The sequence below is a fragment of the Ranitomeya variabilis genome, chromosome 5 (genome assembly GCF_051348905.1).
Source record: "Ranitomeya variabilis isolate aRanVar5 chromosome 5, aRanVar5.hap1, whole genome shotgun sequence".
In the NCBI taxonomy this organism is placed as follows: domain Eukaryota; kingdom Metazoa; phylum Chordata; class Amphibia; order Anura; family Dendrobatidae; genus Ranitomeya; species Ranitomeya variabilis.
The window spans coordinates 44,889,081-44,913,091 of record NC_135236.1 but is presented as its reverse complement, the minus strand read 5'-3'; the positions used below and the strand labels follow the sequence as shown (position 1 = coordinate 44,913,091).

The window sequence follows — 24,011 nt, the reverse complement described above, 5'->3', positions numbered from 1 at the left end:
TGCTGTACAAACAGAAGAAACATCTGTGGTGCCTGATTCCACAACAGCAGAGACAACTACAGTGGTGGAAGAAACTACAGAAACCTCCTCATTACCACAAGTATCAACAGAAACGTCTCAAGTGTCTTATGTAACAACAAAAGGGACAGCTGTGCTGCCAGGTTCCACAGCAACGGAGACATCGTCAGTTTTTGAAACAACTACAGAAACCTCATTACCAGAAGGACTCACAAAAACTTCTCCAGTGTCTGATGAAACAACAAAAGGGACATCAGTGGTGCCAGGTTCCACAGCAAAGGAGTCATCTTCAGTGGTTGAAACAACTGCAGAATCCTCCTCATTGCCTGGATTATCCACAGGGAGTTTTCCAGTATCTGACCAATCCACAAAAGGAACACATACAGTACCTGATACTACTACAGCAGAAGCATCTTCATCACCACCTGTAACTTCAGGATCTTCTACTATATCTGAAAAACAAACAGGAGAAACATCAGTGGTGCCAGATTCCACAGATGTGGAGACAACTACAGTGATGCAAACAACTACTGAAACCTTCTCACTGCCAGAAGTGTCCACAAGGACGTCTCCAGTATCTGACCAATCTACAGGAAGAACACATTCACTACCAGATACTACAATTGAAGCATCTTCATTATCCTCTGTACAGTCAGGAGGTTCTCCAGTGTCTGCTGTACAAACAGAAGAAACATCTGTGGTGCCAGATTCCACAACGGCAGAGACAACTACAGTGGTGGAAGAAACTACAGAAACCTCCTCATTACCACAAGTATCAACAGAAACGTCTCCAGTGTTTGATGTAACAACAAAAGGGACATCTGTGCTGCCAGGTTCCACAGCAACAGAGACATCGTCAGTGGCTGAAACAACTACAGAAACCTCCTCATTACCAGAAGGATTCACAGAAACTTCTGCAGTGTCTGATAAAACAACAAAAGGGACATCAGTGGTGACAGGTTCCACAGCAAAGGAGTCATCTTCAGTGGTTGAAACAACTGCAGAACCCTCCTCATTGCCAGGATTATCCACGGGAAGTTTTCCAGTATCTGACAAATCCACAAAAGGAACACATACAGTACCTCATGCTTCTATAGCAGAAGCATCTTCATCACCGTCTGTAACTTCAGGAACTTCTATATCTGAAGAACAAACAGGAGAAACATCAGTGGTGCCAGATTCCACAGCTGTGGAGACAACTACAGTGATGCAAACAACTACTAAAACCTCCTCACTGCCAGAAGTGTCCACAAGATCGTCTCCAGTATCTGATCAATCTACAGGAAGAACCCATTCACTACCAGATACTACAATAGAAGCATCTTCATTATCCTCTGTACAGTCAGGAAGTTCTCCAGTGTCTGCAGTAAAAACAGAAGAAACATCTGTGGTGCCTGATTCCACAACGGCAGAGACAACTACAGTGGTGGAAGAAACTACAGAAACCTCCTCATTACCACAAGTATCAACAGAAACTTCTCCATTATCTGATGTAACAACAAAAGGGACATCTGTGCTGCCAGGTTCCACAGCAACGGAGACATCGTCAGTGGTTGAAACAACTACAGAAACATCCTCATTACCAGAAGGACTCACAGAAACTTCTCCAGTGTCTGATAAAACAAAAGGGACATCAGTGGTGCCTGGTTCCACAGCAAAGGAGTCATCTTCAGTGGTTGAAACAAGTGCAGAAACCTCCTCATTGCCAGGATTATCCACGGGAAGTTTTCCAGTATCTGACCAAACCACAAAAGGAACACATACAGTAACTCATACAGAAGCATCTTCATCACCACCTGTAACTTCAGGAACTTCTATATCTGAAGAACAAACAGGAGAAACATCAGTGGTGCAGGATTCCACAACGGCAGAGACAACTACAGTGGTGGAAGAAACTACAGAAACCTCCACATTACCACAAGTATCAACAGAAACTTCTCCAGTGTCTGATGTAACAACAAAAGGGACATCTGTGCTGCCAGGTTCCACAGCAACGGAGACATCGTCAGTGGTTGAAACAACTGCAGAAACCTCCTCATTGCCCGGATTTTCCACGGGTAGTTTTCCAGTATCTGACCAATCCACAAAAGGAACACATACAGTACCTGATACTACTATGTCAGAAGCATCTTCATCACCACCTGTAACTTCAGGAACTTCTACTATAACTGAAAAACAAACAGGAGAAACATCAGTGGTGCCAGATTCCACAGCTGTGGAGACAACTACAGTGATGCAAACAACTACTGAGACCTCCTCACTGCCAGAAGTGTCCACAAGAACGTCTCCAGTATCTGACCAATCTACAGGAAGAGCACATTCACTACCAGATACTACAAATGACGCATCTTCATTATCCTCTGTACAGTCAGGAAATTCTCCAGTGTCTGCTGTACAAACAGAAGAAACATCTGTGGTGCCAGATTCCACAACGGCAGAGACAACTACAGTGGTGGAAGAAACTACAGAAACCTCCTCATTACCACAAGTATCAACAGAAACGTCTCAAGTGTCTTATGTAACAACAAAAGGGACAGCTGTGCTGCCAGGTTCCACAGCAACGGAGACATCGTCAGTTTTTGAAACAACTATAGAAACCTCATTACCAGAAGGACTCACAGAAACTTCTCCAGTGTCTGATAAAACAACAAAAGGGACATCAGTGGTGCCAGGTTCCACAGCAAAGGAGTCATCTTCAGTGGTTGAAACAACTGCAGAATCCTCATTGCCTGGATTATCCACGGGGAGTTTTCCAGTATCTGACCAATCCACAAAAGGAACACATACAGTACCTCATACTTCTATAGCAGAAGCATCTTCATCACCACCTGTAACTTCAGGATCTTCTACTATATCTGAAAAACAAACATTTGAAACATCAGTGGTGCCAGATTCCACAGATGTGGAGACAACTACAGTGATGCAAACAACTACTGAAACCTCACTGCCAGAAGTGTCCACAAGGACGTCTCCAGTATCTGACCAATCTACAGGAAGAAAACATTCACTACCAGATACTACAATTGAAGCATCTTCATTATCCTCTGTACAGTCAGGAAGTTCTCCAGTGTCTGCTGTACAAACAGAAGAAACATCTGTGGTGCCAGATTCCACAACGGCAGAGACAACTACAGTGGTGGAAGGAACTACAGAAACCTCCTCATTACCACAAGTATCAACAGAAACGACTCCAGTGTTTGATGTATCAACAAAAGGGACATCTGTGCTGCCAGGTTCCACAGCAACAGAGACATCGTCAGTGGCTGAAACAACTACAGAAACCTCCTCATTACCAGAAGGACTCACAGAAACTTCTCCAGTGTCTGATAAAACAACAAAAGGGACATCAGTGGTGACAGGTTCCACAGCAAAGGAGTCATCTTCAGTGGTTGAAACAACTGCAGAACCCTCGTCATTGCCAGGATTATCCACGGGAAGGTTTCCAGTATCTGACAAATCCACAAAAGGAACACATACAGTACCTCATACTACTACAGCAGAAGCATCTTCATCACCACCTGTAACATCAGGATCTTCTACTATATCTGAAAAACAAACAGGAGAAACATCAGTGGTGCCAGATTCCACAGCTGTGGAGACAAGTACAGTGATGCAAACAACTACTGAGCCCTCCTCACTGCCAGAAGTGTCCAAAAGAACGTCTCCAGTATCTGACCAATCTACAGGAAGAGCACATTCACTACCAGATACTACAAATGACGCATCTTCATTATCCTCTGTACAGTCAGGAAATTCTCCAGTGTCTGTTGTACAAACAGAAGAAACATCTGTGGTGCCAGATTCCACAACGGCAGAGACAACTACAGTGGTGGAAGAAACTACAGAAACCTCCTCATTACCACAAGTATCAACAGAAACGTCTCAAGTGTCTTATGTAACAACAAAAGGGACAGCTGTGCTGCCAGGTTCCACAGCAACGGAGACATCGTCAGTTTTTGAAACAACTACAGAAACCTCATTACCAGAAGGACACACAGAAACTTCTCCAGTGTCTGATAAAACAACAAAAGGGACATCAGTGGTGCCAGGTTCCACAGCAAAGGAGTCATCTTCAGTGGTTGAAACAACTGCAGAATCCTCCTCATTGCCAGGATTATCCACGGGGAGTTTTCCAGTATCTGACCAATCCACAAAAGGAACACATACAGTACCTGATACTACTACAGCAGAAGCATCTTCATCACCACCTGTAACTTCAGGATCTTCTACTATATCTGAAAAACAAACAGGAGAAACATCAGTGGTGCCAGATTCCACAGATGTGGAGACAACTACAGTGATGCAAACAACTACTGAGCCCTCCTCACTGCCAGAAGTGTCCACAAGGACGTCTCCAGTATCTGACCAATCTACAGGAAGAACACAGTCACTACCAGATACTACAATTGAAGCATCTTCATTATCCTCTGTACAGTCAGGAAGTTCTCCAGTGTCTGCTGTACAAACAGAAGAAACATCTGTGGTGCCAGATTCCACAACGGCAGAGACAACTACAGTGGTGGAAGAAACTACAGAAACCTCCTCATTACCACACGTATCAACAGAAACGTCTCCAGTGTTTGATGTAACAACAAAAGGGACATCTGTGCTGCCAGGTTCCACAGCAACGGAGACATCGTCAGTGGTTGAAACAACTGCAGAAACCTGCTCATTACCAGAAGTACTCACAGAAACTTCTCCAGTGTCTGATAAAACAACAAAAGGGACATCAGTGGTGACAGGTTCCACAGCAAAGGAGTCATCGTCAGTGGTTGAAACAACTGCAGAACCCTCCTCATTGCCAGGATTATCCACGGGAAGTTTTCCAGTATCTGACAAATCCACAAAAGGAACACAAACAGTACCTCATACTTCTATAGCAGAAGCATCTTCATCACCGTCTGTAACTTCAGGAACTTCTATATCTGAAGAACAAACAGGAGAAACATCAGTGGTGCCAGATTCCACAGCTGTGGAGACAACTACAGTGATGCAAACAACTACTGAGACCTCCTCACTGCCAGAAGTGTCCACAAGAACGTCTCCAGTATCTGACCAATCTACAGAAAGAGCACATTCACTACCAGATACTACAAATGATGCATCTTCATTATCCTCTGTACAGTCAGGAAATTCTCCAGTGTCTGTTGTACAAACAGAAGAAACATCTGTGGTGCCAGATTCCACAACGGCAGAGACAAGTACAGTGGTGGAAGAAACTACAGAAACCTCCTCATTACCACAAGTATCAACAGAAACGTCTCAAGTGTCTTATGTAACAACAAAAGTGACAGCTGTGCTGCCAGGTTCCACAGCAACAGAGACATCGTCAGTGGCTGAAACAACTACAGAAACCTCATTACCAGAAGGACTCACAGAAACTTCTCCAGTGTCTGATAAAACAACAAAAGGGACATCAGTGGTGCCAGGTTCCACAGCAAAGGAGTCATCTTCAGTGGTTGAAACAACTGCAGAATCCTCCTCATTGCCTGGATTATCCACAGGGAGTTTTCCAGTATCTGACCAATCCACAAAAGGAACACATACAGTACCTGATACTACTACAGCAGAAGCATCTTCATCACCACCTGTAACTTCAGGAACTTCTACTATAACTGAAAAACAAACAGGAGAAACATCAGTGGTGCCAGATTCCACAGCTGTGGAGACAAGTACAGTGATGCAAACAACTACTGAGCCCTCCTCACTGCCAGAAGTGTCCACAAGGACGTCTCCAGTATCTAACCAATCTACAGGAAGAGCACATTCACTACCAGATACTACAAATGACGCATCTTCATTATCCTCTCTACAGTCAGGAAATTCTCCAGTGTCTGTTGTACAAACAGAAGAAACATCTGTGGTGCCAGATTCCACAACGGCAGAGACAACTACAGTGGTGGAAGAAACTACAGAAACCTCCTCATTACCACAAGTATCAACAGAAACGTCTCAAGTGTCTTATGTAACAACAAAAGGGACAGCTGTGCTGCCAGGTTCCACAGCAACGGAGACATCGTCAGTTTTTGAAACAACTACAGAAACCTCATTACCAGAAGGACTCACAGAAACTTCTCCAGTGTCTGATAAAACAACAAAAGGGACATCAGTGGTGACAGGTTCCACAGCAAAGGAGTCATCGTCAGTGGTTGAAACAACTGCAGAACCCTCCTCATTGCCAGGATTATCCACGGGAAGTTTTCCAGTATCTGACAAATCCACAAAAGGAACACAAACAGTACCTCATACTTCTATAGCAGAAGCATCTTCATCACCGTCTGTAACTTCAGGAACTTCTATATCTGAAGAACAAACAGGAGAAACATCAGTGGTGCCAGATTCCACAGCTGTGGAGACAACTACAGTGATGCAAACAACTACTGAGACCTCCTCACTGCCAGAAGTGTCCACAAGAACGTCTCCAGTATCTGACCAATCTACAGAAAGAGCACATTCACTACCAGATACTACAAATGATGCATCTTCATTATCCTCTGTACAGTCAGGAAATTCTCCAGTGTCTGTTGTACAAACAGAAGAAACATCTGTGGTGCCAGATTCCACAACGGCAGAGACAAGTACAGTGGTGGAAGAAACTACAGAAACCTCCTCATTACCACAAGTATCAACAGAAACGTCTCAAGTGTCTTATGTAACAACAAAAGTGACAGCTGTGCTGCCAGGTTCCACAGCAACAGAGACATCGTCAGTGGCTGAAACAACTACAGAAACCTCATTACCAGAAGGACTCACAGAAACTTCTCCAGTGTCTGATAAAACAACAAAAGGGACATCAGTGGTGCCAGGTTCCACAGCAAAGGAGTCATCTTCAGTGGTTGAAACAACTGCAGAATCCTCCTCATTGCCTGGATTATCCACAGGGAGTTTTCCAGTATCTGACCAATCCACAAAAGGAACACATACAGTACCTGATACTACTACAGCAGAAGCATCTTCATCACCACCTGTAACTTCAGGAACTTCTACTATAACTGAAAAACAAACAGGAGAAACATCAGTGGTGCCAGATTCCACAGCTGTGGAGACAAGTACAGTGATGCAAACAACTACTGAGCCCTCCTCACTGCCAGAAGTGTCCACAAGGACGTCTCCAGTATCTAACCAATCTACAGGAAGAGCACATTCACTACCAGATACTACAAATGACGCATCTTCATTATCCTCTCTACAGTCAGGAAATTCTCCAGTGTCTGTTGTACAAACAGAAGAAACATCTGTGGTGCCAGATTCCACAACGGCAGAGACAACTACAGTGGTGGAAGAAACTACAGAAACCTCCTCATTACCACAAGTATCAACAGAAACGTCTCAAGTGTCTTATGTAACAACAAAAGGGACAGCTGTGCTGCCAGGTTCCACAGCAACGGAGACATCGTCAGTTTTTGAAACAACTACAGAAACCTCATTACCAGAAGGACTCACAGAAACTTCTCCAGTGTCTGATAAAACAACAAAAGGGACATCAGTGGTGACAGGTTCCACAGCAAAGGAGTCATCGTCAGTGGTTGAAACAACTGCAGAACCCTCCTCATTGCCAGGATTATCCACGGGAAGTTTTCCAGTATCTGACAAATCCACAAAAGGAACACAAACAGTACCTCATACTTCTATAGCAGAAGCATCTTCATCACCGTCTGTAACTTCAGGAACTTCTATATCTGAAGAACAAACAGGAGAAACATCAGTGGTGCCAGATTCCACAGCTGTGGAGACAACTACAGTGATGCAAACAACTACTGAGACCTCCTCACTGCCAGAAGTGTCCACAAGAACGTCTCCAGTATCTGACCAATCTACAGAAAGAGCACATTCACTACCAGATACTACAAATGACGCATCTTCATTATCCTCTGTACAGTCAGGAAATTCTCCAGTGTCTGTTGTACAAACAGAAGAAACATCTGTGGTGCCAGATTCCACAACGGCAGAGACAACTACAGTGGTGGAAGAAACTACAGAAACCTCCTCATTACCACAAGTATCAACAGAAACGTCTCAAGTGTCTTATGTAACAACAAAAGTGACAGCTGTGCTGCCAGGTTCCACAGCAACGGAGACATCGTCAGTTTTTGAAACAACTACAGAAACCTCATTACCAGAAGGACTCACAGAAACTTCTCCAGTGTCTGATAAAACAACAAAAGGGACATCAGTGGTGCCAGGTTCCACAGCAAAGGAGTCATCTTCAGTGGTTGAAACAACTGCAGAATCCTCCTCATTGCCTGGATTATCCACAGGGAGTTTTCCAGTATCTGACCAATCCACAAAAGGAACACATACAGTACCTGATACTACTACAGCAGAAGCATCTTCATCACCACCTGTAACTTCAGGATCTTCTACTATATCTGAAAAACAAACAGGAGAAACATCAGTGGTGCCAGATTCCACAGATGTGGAGACAACTACAGTGAGGCAAACAACTACTGAAACCTTCTCACTGCCAGAAGTGTCCACAAGGACGTCTCCAGTATCTGACCAATCTACAGGAAGAACACAGTCACTACCAGATACTACAATTGAAGCATCTTTATTATCCTCTGTACAGTCAGGAAGTTCTCCAGTGTCTGCTGTACAAACAGAAGAAACATCTGTGGTGCCAGATTCCACAACGGCAGAGACAACTACAGTGGTGGAAGAAACTACAGAGACCTCCTCATTACCACAAGTATCAACAGAAACGTCTCCAGTGTTTGATGTAACAACAAAAGGGACATCTGTGCTGCCAGGTTCCACAGCAACAGAGACATGGTCAGTGGCTGAAACAACTACAGAAACCTCCTCATTACCAGAAGGACTCACAGAAACTTCTCCAGTGTCTGATAAAACAACAAAAGGGACATCAGTGGTGACAGGTTCCACAGCAAAGGAGTCATCTTCAGTGGTTGAAACAACTGCAGAACCCTCGTCATTGCCAGGATTATCCACGGGAAGTTTTCCAGTATCTGACAAATCCACAAAAGGAACACATACAGTACCTCATACTTCTATAGCAGAAGCATCTTCATCACCGTCTGTAACTTCAGGAACTTCTATATCTGAAGAACAAACAAGAGAAACATCAGTGGTGCCAGATTCCACAGCTGTGGAGACAACTACAGTTATGCAAACAACTACTAAAACCTCCTCACTGCCAGAAGTGTCCACAAGATCGTCTCCAGTATCTGATCAATCTACAGGAAGAACCCATTCACTACCAGATACTACAATAGAAGCATCTTCATTATCCTCTGTACAGTCAGGAAGTTCTCCAGTGTCTGCAGTAAAAACAGAAGAAACATCTGTGGTGCCTGATTCCACAACGGCAGAGACAACTACAGTGGTGGAAGAAACTACAGAAACCTCCTCATTACCACAAGTATCAACAGAAACTTCTCCAGTATCTGATGTAACAACAAAAGGGACATCTGTGCTGCCAGGTTCCACAGCAACGGAGACATTGTCAGTGGTTGAAACAACTACAGAAACATCCTCATTACCAGAAGGACTCACAGAAACTTCTCCAGTGTCTGATAAAACAAAAGGGACATCAGTGGTGCCTGGTTCCACAGCAAAGGAGTCATCTTCAGTGGTTGAAACAACTGCAGAAACCTCCTCATTGCCAGGATTATCCACGGGAAGTTTTCCAGTATCTGACCAATCCACAAAAGGAACACATACAGTAACTCATACAGAAGCATCTTCATCACCACCTGTAACTTCAGGAACTTCTATATCTGAAGAACAAACAGGAGAAACATCAGTGGTGCCAGATTCCACAACGGCAGAGACAACTACAGTGGTGGAAGAAACTACAGAAACCTCCTCATTACCACAGGTATCAACAGAAACGTCTCCAGTGTCTGATGTAACAACAAAAGGGACATCTGTGCTGCCAGGTTCCACAGCAACGGAGACATCGTCAGTGGTGGAAACAACTGCAGAAACCTCCTCATTGCCAGGATTATCCATGGGGAGTTTTCCGGTATCTGACCAATCCACAAAAGGAACACATACAGTACCTGATACTACTATAGCAGAAGCATCTTCATCACCACCTGTAACTTCAGGAACTTCTACTATCACTGAAAAACAAACAGGAGAAACATCAGTGGTGCCAGATTCCACAGCTGTGGAGACAACCACAGTGATGCAAACAACTACTGAGACCTCCTCACTGCCAGAAGTGTCCACAAGAACGTCTCCAGTATCTGACCAATCTACAGAAAGAGCACATTCACTACCACATACTACAAATGACGCATCTTCATTATCCTCTGTACAGTCAGGAAGTTCTCCAGTGTCTGCTGTACAAACAGAAGAAACATCTGTGGTGCCAGATTCCACAACGGCAGAGACAACTACAGTGGTGGAAGAAACTACGGAAACCTCCTCATTACCACAAATATCAACAGAAACGTCTCAAGTGTCTTATGTAACAACAAAAGTGACAGCTGTGCTGCCAGGTTCCACAGCAACGGAGACATCGTCAGTTTTTGAAACAACTACAGAAACGTCATTACCAGAAGGACTCACAGAAACTTCTCCAGTGTCTGATAAAACAACAAAAGGGACATCAGTGGTGCCAGGTTCCACAGCAAAGGAGTCATCTTCAGTGGTTGAAACAACTGCAGAATCCTCCTCATTGCCAGGATTATCCACGGGGAGTTTTCCAGTATCTGACCAATCCACAAAAGGAACACATACAGTACATGATACTACTACACCAGAAGCATCTTCATCACCACCTGTAACTTCAGGATCTTCTACTATATCTGAAAAACAAACAGGAGAAACATCAGTGGTGCCAGATTCCACAGATGTGGAGACAACTACAGTGATGCAAACAACTACTAAAACCTCCTCACTGCCAGAAGTGTCCACAAGATCGTCTCCACTATCTGATCAATCTACAGAAAGAACACATTCACTACCAGATACTACAATTGAAGCATCTTCATTATCCTCTGTACAGTCAGGAAGTTCTCCAGTGTCTGCTGTACAAACAGAAGAAACATCTGTGGTGCCAGATTCCACAATGGCAGAGACAACTACAGTGGTGGAAGAAAATACAGAAACCTCCTCATTACCACAAGTATCAACAGAAACTTCTCCAGTATATAATGTAACAACAAAAGGGACATCTGTGCTGCCAGGTTCCACAGCAACGGAGACATCGTCAGTGGTTGAAACGACTGCAGAAACCTCATTGCCAGGATTATCCACGGGGAGTTTTCCAGTATCTGACCAATCCACAAAAGGAACACATACAGTACCTGATACTACTATAGCAGAAGCATCTTCATCACCACCTGTAACTTCAGGAACTTCTACTATAACTGAAAAACAAACATTTGAAACATCAGTGGTGCCAGATTCCACAGATGTGGAGACAACTACAGTGATGCAAACAACTACTGAGACCTCCTCACTGCCAGAAGTGTCCACAAGAACGTCTCCAGTATCTGACCAATCTACAGGAAGAGCACATTCACTACCAGATACTACAAATGACGCATCTTCATTATCCTCTGTACAGTCAGGAAGTTCTCCAGTGTCTGCTGTACAAACAGAAGAAACATCTGTGGTGCCAGATTCCACAGCAACGGAGACATCGTCAGTGGTTGAAACAACTATAGAAACATCCTCATTACCAGAAGGACTCACAGAAACTTCTCCAGTGTCTGATAAAACAAAATGGGCATCTGTGGTGCCTGGTTCCACAGCAAAGGAGTCATCTTCAGTGGTTGAAACAACTGCAGAAACCTCCTCATTGCCAGGATTATCCACGGGAAGTTTTCCAGTATCTCACCAATCCACAAAAGGAACACATACAGTAACTCATACTTCTATAGCAGAAGCATCTTCATCATCACCTGTAACTTCAGGAACTTCTATACCTGAAGAACAAACAGGAGAAACATCAGTGGTGCCAGATTCCACAGCTGTCGAAACAACTACAGTGATAAAAACAACTACTAAAACCTCCTCACTGCCAGAAGTGTCCACAAGAATGTCTCCAGTATCTGAACAATCTACAGAAAGAACACATTCACTACCAGATACTACAATTGAAGCGTCTTCGTTATCCTCTGTACAGTCAGGAAGTTCTCCAGTTTCTGCTGTACAAACAGAAGAAACATCTGTGGTGCCAGATTCCACAACGACAGAGACAACTACAATGGTGGAAGAAACTACAGAAACCTCCTCATTACCACAAGTATCAACAGAAACGTCTCCAGTGTCTGATGTAACAACAAAACGGACATCTGTGCTGCCAGGTTCCACAGCAACAGAGACATGGTCAGTGGTTGAAACAACTACAGAAACCTCCTCATTACCAGAAGGACTCACAGAAACTTCTCCAGTGTCAGATAAAACAACAAAAGGGACATCAGTGGTGCCAGGTTCCACAGCAAAGGAGTCATCTTCAGTGGTTGAAACAACTGCAGAACCCTCCTCATTGCCAGGATTATCCACGGGGAGTTTTCCAGTATCTGACCAATCCACAAAAGGAACACATACAGTACCTGATACTACTATAGCAGAAGCATCTTCATCACAAACTGTAACTTCAGGAACTTCTACTATATCTGAAAAACAAACAGGAGAAACATCAGTGGTGCTAGATTCCACAGCTGTGGAGACAACTATAGTGATGGAAACAATTACTGAAACCTCCTCACTGCCAGAAGTGTCCACAAGGACGTCTCCAGTATCTGACCAATCTACAAGAAGAACATACTCACTACCAGATACTACAATAGAAGCATCTTCGTTATCCTCTGTACAGTCAGGAAGTTCTCCAGTGTCTGCTGTTCAAACAGAAGAAACATCTGTGGTGCCAGATTCCACAATGGCAGAGACAACTACAGTGGTGGAAGAAACTACAGAAACCTCCTCATTACCACAAGTATCAACAGATACGTTTCCAGTGTCTGATATAACAACAAAAGGGACATCTGTGCTGCCAGGTTCCACAGCAACGGAGACATCGTCAGTGGTTGAAACAACTACAGAAACCTCCTCATTACCAGAAGGACTCACAGAAATTTCTCCAGTGTCAGACAAAACAACAAAAGGGACATCAGTTGTCCAAGGTTCCACAGCAAGTGAGTCATCTTCAGTGGTTGAAACAACTGCAGAAACCTCCTCATTGCCAGGATTATCCACGGGGAGTTTTCCAGTATCTGACCAATCCACAAAAGGAACACATACAGTACCTGATACTACTATAGCAGAAGCATCTTCATCACCGTTTGTAACTTCAGGAACTTCTCCTATGTCTGAAGTACAAACAGAAGGAACATCAGTGGTGCCAGATTCCACAGCTGCAGAGAAAACTACAGTGATGAAAACAATTACTGAAACTTCCTCACTACCAGAAGTGTCCACATGGACGTCTCCAATATCTGACCAATCTACAGAAAGAACACATTCATTACCAGATGCTACAATAGAAGCATCTTCATTATCCTCTGTACAGTCAGGAAGTTCTCCAGTGTCTGCAGTAAAAACAGAAGAAACATCTGTGGTGCCAGATTCCACAACAGCAGAGACAACTACAGTGGTGGAAGAAACTACAGAAACCTCCTCATTACCACAAGTATCAACAGAAACTTCTGCTATGTCTGATGTAACAACAAAAGTGACATCTGTGCTGCCAGGTTCCACAGCAAAGGAGACATCTTCAGTGGTTGAAACAACTGCAGAAACCTCCTCATTGCCAGGATTATCCTCGGAAAGTTTTCCATTATCTGACCAATCCACAAAAGGAACACATACAGTACCTGATACTTCTATAGCAGAAGCATCTTCTTCACCTTTTGTAACTTCAGGAACTTCTCCTGTATTTGAAGTACAAACAGGGGAAACATCAGTGATGCCAGATTCCACAGCTGTGCTGCCAGATTCCACAGCTGTGGAGACAACTACAGTGATGCAAACAACTACTAAAACCTCCTCACTGCCAGAAGTGTCCACAAGATCGTCTCCAGTATCTGACCAATCTACAGAAAGAACTCATTCACTACCAGATACCACAATAGAAGCATCTTCATTATCCTCTGTACAGTCAGGAAGTTCTCCAGTGTCTGCTGTACAAACAGAAGAAACATCAGTGGTGCCAGATTCCACAACAGCAGAAACAACTACAGTGGTGGAAGAAACTACAGAAACCTCTTCATTACCACAAGAATCAGCAGAAACTTCTCCATGGTCTTATTTAACAACAACAATTGCATCAGTGTTGCCAGAATACACAGCTGCCGAGACAACTAAAGTGATGCAAACAACTACTGAAACCTCCTCTCTACCAGAAGGGGCCACAAGAACGTCTCCAGTACCTGACCAATCTACAGAAAGAATACATTCACTTCCAGATACTACAATAGAAGCATCTTTATTTTCTTCTGTACAGTCAGGGACTTCTCTAGTGTCTACTATAGGAACAGAAGGGACATCGTTGGTGTTAGTCTCCACAGCAGCAGAGACTCTTCCAGTGGTGGAAACAACTACAGACACCTCCTCATTACCAGAAGGACTCATAGAAACTTCACCAGTGTCTGATATAACAACAAAAAGGATATCAGTGGTGCCAGTTTCCACAGCAACAGAGACATCTTCAATGGTTGAAAAAACTGCAGAAATCTCATTACCAGGAGTATCCACGGAATGTTCTCCAGCATCTGACCAATCCACAAAAGGAACACATACAGTACCTTATACTGGTATCATAGAAGCATCTTCGTCACTGTCTGTAACTTCAGGAACTTCTATGTCTGAAGTACAAACAGAAGGACAATCAGTGGTGTCAGATTCCACTACTGAGGAGACAACTCCATTGGTGGAAGCAACTACAGAAACCTCTTGGTTACCAGATGTATTCACAAAAACATCTTCATTTTCTGACCAATCTACAGAAGGATCACATTCACTATCTTATAGGACAATTGAATTATCTACATTATCCTCTGTACAGTCAGGAAGTTCTCCAGTGTCTGCTGTACGAACAGAAGAAACCTCAATGATGCCAGATTCCACAACGGCAGGGAAAACTACAGTGGTGGAAGAAACCACAGAAACCTCATTACCACAAGTATCAACAGAAACATCTCCATTGTCTTACTTAACAACAACAGTTGCATCAGTGGTGCCAGAATCAACAGCTGCTGAGACAACAACAGGGATGCAAATAACTACTGACACCTCCTCACTACTAGAACTGTCCACAAGAATGTCTCCAGTATCTGACCAATCTACAGAAAGAACACATTCACTACCAGATACTACAATAGAAACATCTTCATTATCTTATGTACAGTCAGAGGCTTCTATAGTGTCTACTATAATAACAAAACGGACATCACTGGAAAGTACTTCTCCACAATCAATTCCTGATAGAACAACGTTTGAAACTTCTTCAAAACCTGAAACTACAGTGGTAACTCTAGAAACAACTCAACTTACAGATAAAACAAAAACGCATTTGGCCACTTTAGAAACTTCAGATGACATAACCATTTCAGAAACATTCTCCTTATCAGAGAGAATAACAGCAGAAACCACAAGGGGGCCTACAAGTACAGAAAAGATTTCTGTAACTGATACAGTTATGGAGCTTGAAAGTACAACTGAAGAAACAAAAGTGAAAACTGCGACAGGTTTGACTTCTACAAATTTAAGCACACCAAAAATAACCATAGAACCCTCTTCAGTATCAGGTCCCAAAACAGAAGCTACGCTAATACCAAGTAGTGAAATTGTAACCCCTGAAGAAATGTCTCCTGGAGTGGGCACAGAATTATCACATACATCCACAGTCATGGGTGAAACATCGACAGAAACATCTAGATTCGTCACAACAGTTGTCGCTCAACCAGAATCCATCCCAACTTTAATGGACACAACACTGTCAGAGGCTTCCATCAAAGCAACTTCAGAGAAAGCAGAAACATCTTCAGAAATCAAAATATCAACAGAACTTTTATCTTCTGGCAGTCAAGTTTCAGAAGAAACTCCTGCAGTTCCAGTCACGAGCAAACAATATGCATCAACTGAGCAGGACACAGGAACCAATACACCAACATTATTCTCTTTGACAATTGAAGTATCTACTATTGGCAATGAAACAATAGAAACTCCACTAATAACTAATAAAGCAAGTACACAAAGTGCTGTGGACTCAACAGAGGTATTGTCTCATCTAACAAGCAAAGCATCAACAGAAACAATGCCTTCTTCTGTTAAAACGACGAGACAATCTTCTCCAATAATTACTCCAATGGCATCAGAAACATCTAATAAGATCATACTGACTGGAACAGTAGCTTCTTCAGAAACTTCTTCAAAATTATCATTTTTAACAATAGTGGAACCATCTCCATCAGATTCTACAAGATTTGGACCCACTTTGGTATCTCAAACACTTCTTGAGACTGATAGACCAACTGATATGTTAGCAAAAACTTCAAGTTCAGAAATAACATCATCAACTGATGCTGTTTCTGCAACAAAACCCATCACTGTTTATGTGACTCAAACAGTGCATGATCAAACAGTTCTTGTGACTGATGAAACAACTAAAGAAATATTACTGCCAACGGCAATGACTTCAACAGCAGTCAGATCAAGTGACGTAACATCTGCACAAACTACTCCATTAGTGTATACAAAGTCAGAAACAGTTTCAAAAACTTCAAATATTTCTCAAGTCATAACCACCAAAGAAGCAGAAACACCTAGTGATTCCTCAACCATATTAGTTACAGCTGCAATGCCGGAAGCAACAGGCAAAACAAAAGTTTCTGGAACTGAAACAAAAACCTATGAAACAACGGGGGTAGTTAGTTCAATCACAACTACGGTTCCTGTGATTGTTACAACATTAGGAGAAGTATCAACCACATCTACAATTAAACCTGTGTCTTCCTCGTCACCCCATACAACAGAACAAGAAATAGCGCCTACAACAATTATAGGGACAACTACACCAACTACTACAACCACTACTACTACAACTACTACACCAACTACTACAACAACTACTACTACAACAACAACTACTACTGCTGGAACTACCTCAAATACAGCAGCACCACCAGGTAATTGTGCTTCCCACTGGTTCTCTGGTTCTTGAATCTACATTCTTACTGTATATAGTAAATGCAATTTAAAAAATCAATGGGTTTGTCTCATCTTTGTTCCTCAGTTCTTGTATGCTCTTTATTTACCCCATACGTCCATTCCAATCCATACTATTATGACTATCATGATGGCATAGTTGTTGGATCTGTTACCTCAGTATTGCCGGCAGTGGGCTTCAACTGTAATGTGCAGACAACATTGTGATAAAGACCACAATCTTCACCTCTTAGCCACTTAGATGCTATAGTGAAAAGCTCAACCTCTTCCATATATACAGTTGTGCTCAAAAGTTTACATACCCCGGCAGAATTTTTGCTTTCTTGGCCTTTTTTCAGAGAATATTATTATTATTATTTATTTAATTCCATGGTGCTGTACATGAGAAAAGGGGTTACATACAGGGTTATAGATATAGTTAACAGTAGACAAATTTACAATGACAGACTGGTACAGAGGGGAGAGGACCCTGTCCTTGCAGACTTACATTCTACGGGATAATGGGGAAGAATGATAACACAAAAACTTTTTCTACACTCATGGTTAGTGGTTGAGTGAAACAATTTATTTGCCACCTGCTGTGTTTTCTCTTTTTAAATCATAATTACAGCCCAAAACATCCAAATGACCATGATGAAAAGTTCACATACCCTGGTGATTTTGACCTGGTAACATGCACAGAAGTTGACACAAATTGTTTGAATGGCTACTAAAGGTAACATCCTCACCTGTGACCTGTTTGCTTGTAATGAGTGTGTGCATAAAAGCTGAGTGAGTTTCTGGGATCCAGACAGACTCTTGCATCTTTCATCCAGCCACTGACGTTTCTGGATTGTGAGTCATGGGGAAAGCAAAAGAATTGTCAGCGGATCTATGGGGAAAGGTAGTTGAAATGTATAAAACAGGAAAGGGATTCAAAAAGATATCCAAGGAATTTATAATGCCAGTCAACAGCGTTCACACTGTGATTAACAAATGGAAAATCTGGGGCTCTGAACAAACAAAACCACTGTCAGGTAGACCAACAAAAATGTCGTCCACAACTGCCAGGAAAATTGTTCGGGATGTGAAGAAAAACCCACAAATAACATCAGCTGGAATACAGGACTCTCTGAAAACTAGCAGTTTGGCTGTTTCAAGATGCACAATAAGGAGGCACTTGAAAAAAAATGGTCTGCATGGTCGAGTCACCAGAAGAAACCATTACTGCACAAATGCCACAAAGTATCTCACCTGCAATACACAAAACAGCACAGAGACAAGTCTCAAAACTTCTGGAACAAGGTCATTTGGAGTGATGAGAACAAAATTCAACTTTTTGTCCACAACCATAATTGTTACATTTAGAGAGACAACAAGGCCTATGATGTAAGGAACACCATTCCTACTGTAAAGCACGGAGGTGGATCGCTGATGTTTTGGAGATGTGTGAGCTACAAAGGCACAGGAAACTTGGTCAAAGTTGAAGGAAAGATAATTGCAGCATATTATCAGCAAATACTGGAGGAAAATTTGCACTCATCAACCTGGAAGCTGTGCATAGGACGTACTTGGACGTTCCAACATGGCAACGATCCAAAACACAAGGCCAAGTTGACCTGTCATTGGCTACAGCAGAACAAAGTGAAGGTTCTAGAGTGGCCATCTCAGTCTCCTGACATCAATATCATTGAGCCACTCTGGGGAGATCTCAAGCACATAATTCACGCTAGACAGCCCAGGAATTTACGGGAACTGGAGGCTTTTTTTCCAAGAAGAGTGGGCAGCATTACCGTCTGAGAAAATAAAGAACCTCAGTCACAACTACCACAAAAGACTTCAAGCTGTCATTGATGTTAGAGGGAGCAATACACGGTATTAAGAAATGGGGGTATGTGAACTTTGGATCAGGATCATTTGGATGTTTTGGGTTGTCGTTATTATTTAAAAAGAGAAAACACAGTAGTTTAACAATAAATGGCTTCACCCAACCACTAACCATGAGTGGAGAAAAAGCTTTGGTGTTATCATTCATATTATCTGACAAAAGGACAAGAAAGCAAAAATTCTGCCGGGGTATGTAAACTTTTGAGCACAACTGTATGGCTGAGTTCACATTTTCATAAAAGAAATATTGGCCCAACATAGTCATGCACTCAAATGATTTTCGGATTGTGAAGTGGCTATTGTTGCCGCTCACGAAAATTTTTCTGCCCCTCTGATATCATTCCCTTATTGGAGACTAGATTACTTATGATGTCTCTGGCTTTTCACAATGGGGTAGAGTCTCATAAAATTATACTTACTCCCTTCTAATTGCTGCCAAACAGCTATCTCCTAATATTGTGGAGTCTCGGTATTTCCTCTGTGATCCAGCATTCATCTGTCACCGAGTATACTAAGGAATTAGGGAAAGAATCAGGTGATCACATTTGGAAGTCCTTTGTGGGACTAAAGCAAATAGATAATTAAAGTTTAATAAAAATGTATTTAAAAATAACTTTTCATAGTAAAATACAACATTTGCCAAAAATAACAGTAAAGAAAATGACAAAAATATTTGTCTTCAACGCAATTATAAGAATTTGTATGAAAACTTAAATATGTTTCCTTTAAAGAAGAGTGCTATGGTGGTAGGCAAACTTTTGCAACTGGAGTTAGATAATAAATATTCCTTAGATTTCCTAATTTAACTTCTATTTTTTAACAGGTGTATGCCTTAATGGGGCAACCTATGATGGAATAAAATGTATTTGTGATCCTATGTTCTATGGGCCTCGTTGTGAAACTGTCCTAGATAGAATTGATCCTGGTAAGTGATGATTTTTTTTGTATGCAGACTATCCCAGACTTATTGGACCTAGCACCAGCTTCCATATTATTGAGAACGTGTTTGATCTCATTGATATCCCATTTCTTTTCTGGTAACCTACAGACTTATTTTACATAATGGAGCATTGTTACATAAATTATTAAGAACTGTTAAGAACTGTAAGTCTATGGGAGCCGCAGACTTGTTGTGCATATGCTGCAGAAAAGGCCGCACCGAAAAGCAGCTTTTTTTCCCGCATCATGTCACTTCTTTTGTGCGGAACTGCAGCGTTTCTGCACCCATAGACTTGCACTGAGTCGGGCACATCCGCAGCAAAACCGCAGATGTAAAAAAGATCTACAGTTTAGATGTGGATGTGGGTCCGGGAAACGCTGCAGTTCGGGAGGAGGGAAGTGTGTGGGCGGTGACTGTGTGCGTGTATGTGTGTGCGGGGTCTGCGGACTGTTCGGATGTGTGTGGCACTGTGTGGGGCTGTGCGGGGGGTCTTTGGGGTGTGTGTGCAGGCATCATCCGATGGGACTACAAGTATGCAGCATCCAATCTGCAGCTAATCAGGACAGTGGACGCGCACCCTACACTATCCATACATCTATCAATAGATATACAGTGGGGCAAAAAAGTATTTAGTCAGTCAGCAATAGTGCAAGTTCCACCACTTAAAAAGATGAGAGGCGTCTGTAATTTACATCATAGGTAGACCTCAACTATGGGAGACAAACTGAGAAAAAAAAATACAGAAAATCACATTGTCTGGTTTTTTTTCATTTTATTTGCATATTCTGGTGGAAAATAAGTATTTGGTCAGAAACAAAATTTCATCTCAATACTTTGTAATACATCCTTTGTTGGCAATGACAGAGGTCAAACGTTTTCTGTAAGTCTTCACAAGGTTGCCACACACTGTTGTTGGTATGTTGGCCCATTCCTCCATGCAGATCTCCTCTAGAGCAGTGATGTTTTTGGCTTTTCGCTTGGCAACACGGACTCCAAAGGTTTTCTATAGGGTTGAGATCTGGAGACTGGCTAGGCCACTCCAGGACCTTGAAATGCTTCTTACGAAGCCACTCCTTCGTTGCCCTGGCAGTGTGCTTTGGATCATTGTCATGTTGAAAGACCCAGCCACGTTTCATCTTCAATGCCCTTGCTGATGGAAGGAGGTTTGCACTCAAAATCTCACGATACATGGCCCCATTCATTCTTTCATGTACCCGGATCAGTCGTCCTGGCCCCTTTGCAGAGAAACAGCCCCAAAGCATGATGTTTCCACCACCATGCTTTACAGTAGGTATGGTGTTTGATGGATGCAACTCAGTATTCTTTTTCATCCAAACACGACAAGTTGTGTTTCTACCAAACAGTTCCAGTTTGGTTTCATCAGACCATAGGACATTCTCCCAAAACTCCTCTGGATCATCCAAATGCTCTCTAGCAAACTTCAGACGGGCCCGGACATGTACTGGCTTAAGCAGTGGGACACGTCTGGCACTGCAGGATCTGAGTCCATGGTGGCGTAGTGTGTTACTTATGGTAGGCCTTGTTACATTGGTCCCAGCTCTCTGCAGTTCATTCACTAAGTCCCCCCGCGTGGTTCTGGGATTTTTGCTCACCGTTCTTGTGATCATTCTGACCCCACGGGGTGGGATTTTGCATGGAGCCCCAGATTGAGGGAGATTATCAGTGGTCTTGAATGTCTTCCATTTTCTAATTATTGCTCCCACTGTTGATTTCTTCACTCCAAGCTGGTTGGCTATTGCAGATTCAGTCTTCCCAGCCTGGTGCAGGGCTACAATTTTGTTTCTGGTGTCCTTTGACAGCTCTTTGGTCTTCACCATAGTGGAGTTTGGAGTCAGACTGTTTGAGGGTGTGCACAGGTCTTTTTATACTGATAACAAGTTTAAACAGGTGCCATTACTACAGGTAATGAGTGGAGGAAAGAGGAGACTCTTAAAGAAGAAGTTACAGGTCTGTGAGAGCCAGAAATCTTGATTGTTTGTTTCTGACCAAATACTTATTTTCCACCAGAATATGCAAATAAAATGAAAAAAAAACAGACAATGTGATTTTCTGTATTTTTTTTTCTCAGTTTGTCTCCCATAGTTGAGGTCTACCTATGATGTAAATTACAGACGCCTCTCATCTTTTTAAGTGGTGGAACTTGCACTATTGCTGACTGACTAAATACTTTTTTGCCCCACTGTATCTATCCATAGATATATCTATCCATTTATATCTTTAGATATATGAATAGATAGATGTATGCATCTATAGATCTATCTGTATGTAGATCTGTCTATCCATCTCATCCATCATCTATCTGTTTATCTGTGTGTGTAATGGAGTGTGGGTTGGACAAATGTAAAAGAGGATGTTGGACAATAATGACATCACAAATCTTTTTTTGTTGTTCAATAATACATCTTTATTTAGTTTTCAAAAACACATACAAAAAAGCATTAAAAAACACATAAAAACGGCGCAAAAACCGCACCAAAAACTGCATCAAAAACACATCAAAACTGCACCAAGAAATTAATCAAAAACACAAAAACTGCACCAAAAACTACATCAAAACCACACCAAAAACTACATCAAAACCGTGCAAAAAAACGCATCAAAACCGCCAAAAAACTGCATCAAAACTGCACCAAAAGCTGAATCAAAGCCCATCAAAACTGCACCAAAAACTGAATCAAAATGGCGCAAGAACTGTACGAAAAACCGCACCAAAAACCGCATAAAGGTATGTGCACACATTGCGGATTAGCCTTAGGAATTTCTGCTGCAGATTCTTCCCTCTCTTGCCAGAAAACGCAGGTGCGGTTTTGTTGCGTTTTTGCTGCGGTTTTTGATGCGTTTTTTCCATGCGGATTTGTATGTGTTTTTGAAAACTGAATAAAGATCTTTTATTGACAAAAAAAAAGATTTGTGATGTCATTTCTTGTCCAACCTCCTCTTTTACATTTGTCCAACCCACACTCCATTACACACAGATAGGCTATGTTCACACGCTGCGGATTTTGCTGCGGATTCGCTGTGCACATGCTGCGGAAAAAAACATGCGGAAACGCAGCGGTTTACATTCCGCAGCATGTCAATTCTTTGTGCGGAATCCGTAGCGGTTTTACACCTGCTCCATAATAGAAAACCGCAGTGGAATCCGCTCAAAAATGGCGGTAAATCCGGAGGAAAAACGCAGTGTTTTTGCCATGCGGATTTATTCGCTTGCCAACGGATTACATACAGAACACTGTTTTGGGAACATTTCTGCGTATTGCGCCGGTAAAAAACGGACCGTATTTTCCTACGCCAAGTGTGACGTCGGCCTGAGATAGATAGATAGATAGATAGATAGATAGATAGATAGATAGATAGATGGAATGAGATGGATAGATGTAGATACAGTAGATGTATGGATAGTTAAGCTACTTTCACGCATCAGTTTGTTTCCGTCAGGCAGGATCCGGCGAATTTTTGAAAAAATGGATCCGTTGCAAATAGTGAAAAACTGATGCAACTGATCTGTTTTTTTGTTTTAAAAAGAGAGAGCGAAAGGAAAATGTGCATGATTTGAATGCAAACATGCATGAAAAAACGGATTCGGAGGCCGGATTCATCATTTAACATCTCAGTTTCATACGATTTTCGCCGGATCCGTCGCTGTGCGTTTTTTCACCGGACAGAAAAACCGTTCCTCTGTATGTGTTTTCTGTCTGGCGGAAACAGCTTTTTTGACGGATCTGGCAAAAAACGGATGAAACATGTGGCCATCAGGCGCAATCTGGTGCTAATATAACTCTATGAGAAAAAACGGATCTTTTTTTTCAAAACTCGCCAGATTGTGCCTGATGGCTAAAGCCTGATGTGTGAAATTAGCCAGATATATATAAATATTGATAGAAACATCTGTGTATCTATAGAGAGGCCAATGTTGATTAATGAACATAAAGAACAAAATGGGAAAAAAATGGCGTGGGCTCCCGCGCAATTTTCTGCACCAGAGGGGGAAAGCCGATGGCCTGGGGCCAATATTTGTAGCCTG

The 24,011-nt window shown here is 42.4% G+C and overlaps 1 protein-coding gene across 1 annotated transcript in view; it reads left to right on the top strand.

Annotated features, from left to right (window-relative positions):
• The first annotated feature begins 13,231 nt into the window (after nt 1–13,231).
• The window catches only part of LOC143774313 (uncharacterized), a 70,634-nt gene continuing 59,854 nt past the window's right edge, over nt 13,232–24,011 (top strand). The window contains exons 1-2 of the mRNA XM_077261763.1: nt 13,232–17,120; nt 19,850–19,951. Of these exons, the coding sequence (XP_077117878.1) occupies nt 13,301–17,120; nt 19,850–19,951 (3,922 nt within the window). The 5' untranslated portion in view covers nt 13,232–13,300. The remainder of the gene's footprint in view (nt 17,121–19,849; nt 19,952–24,011) is intronic.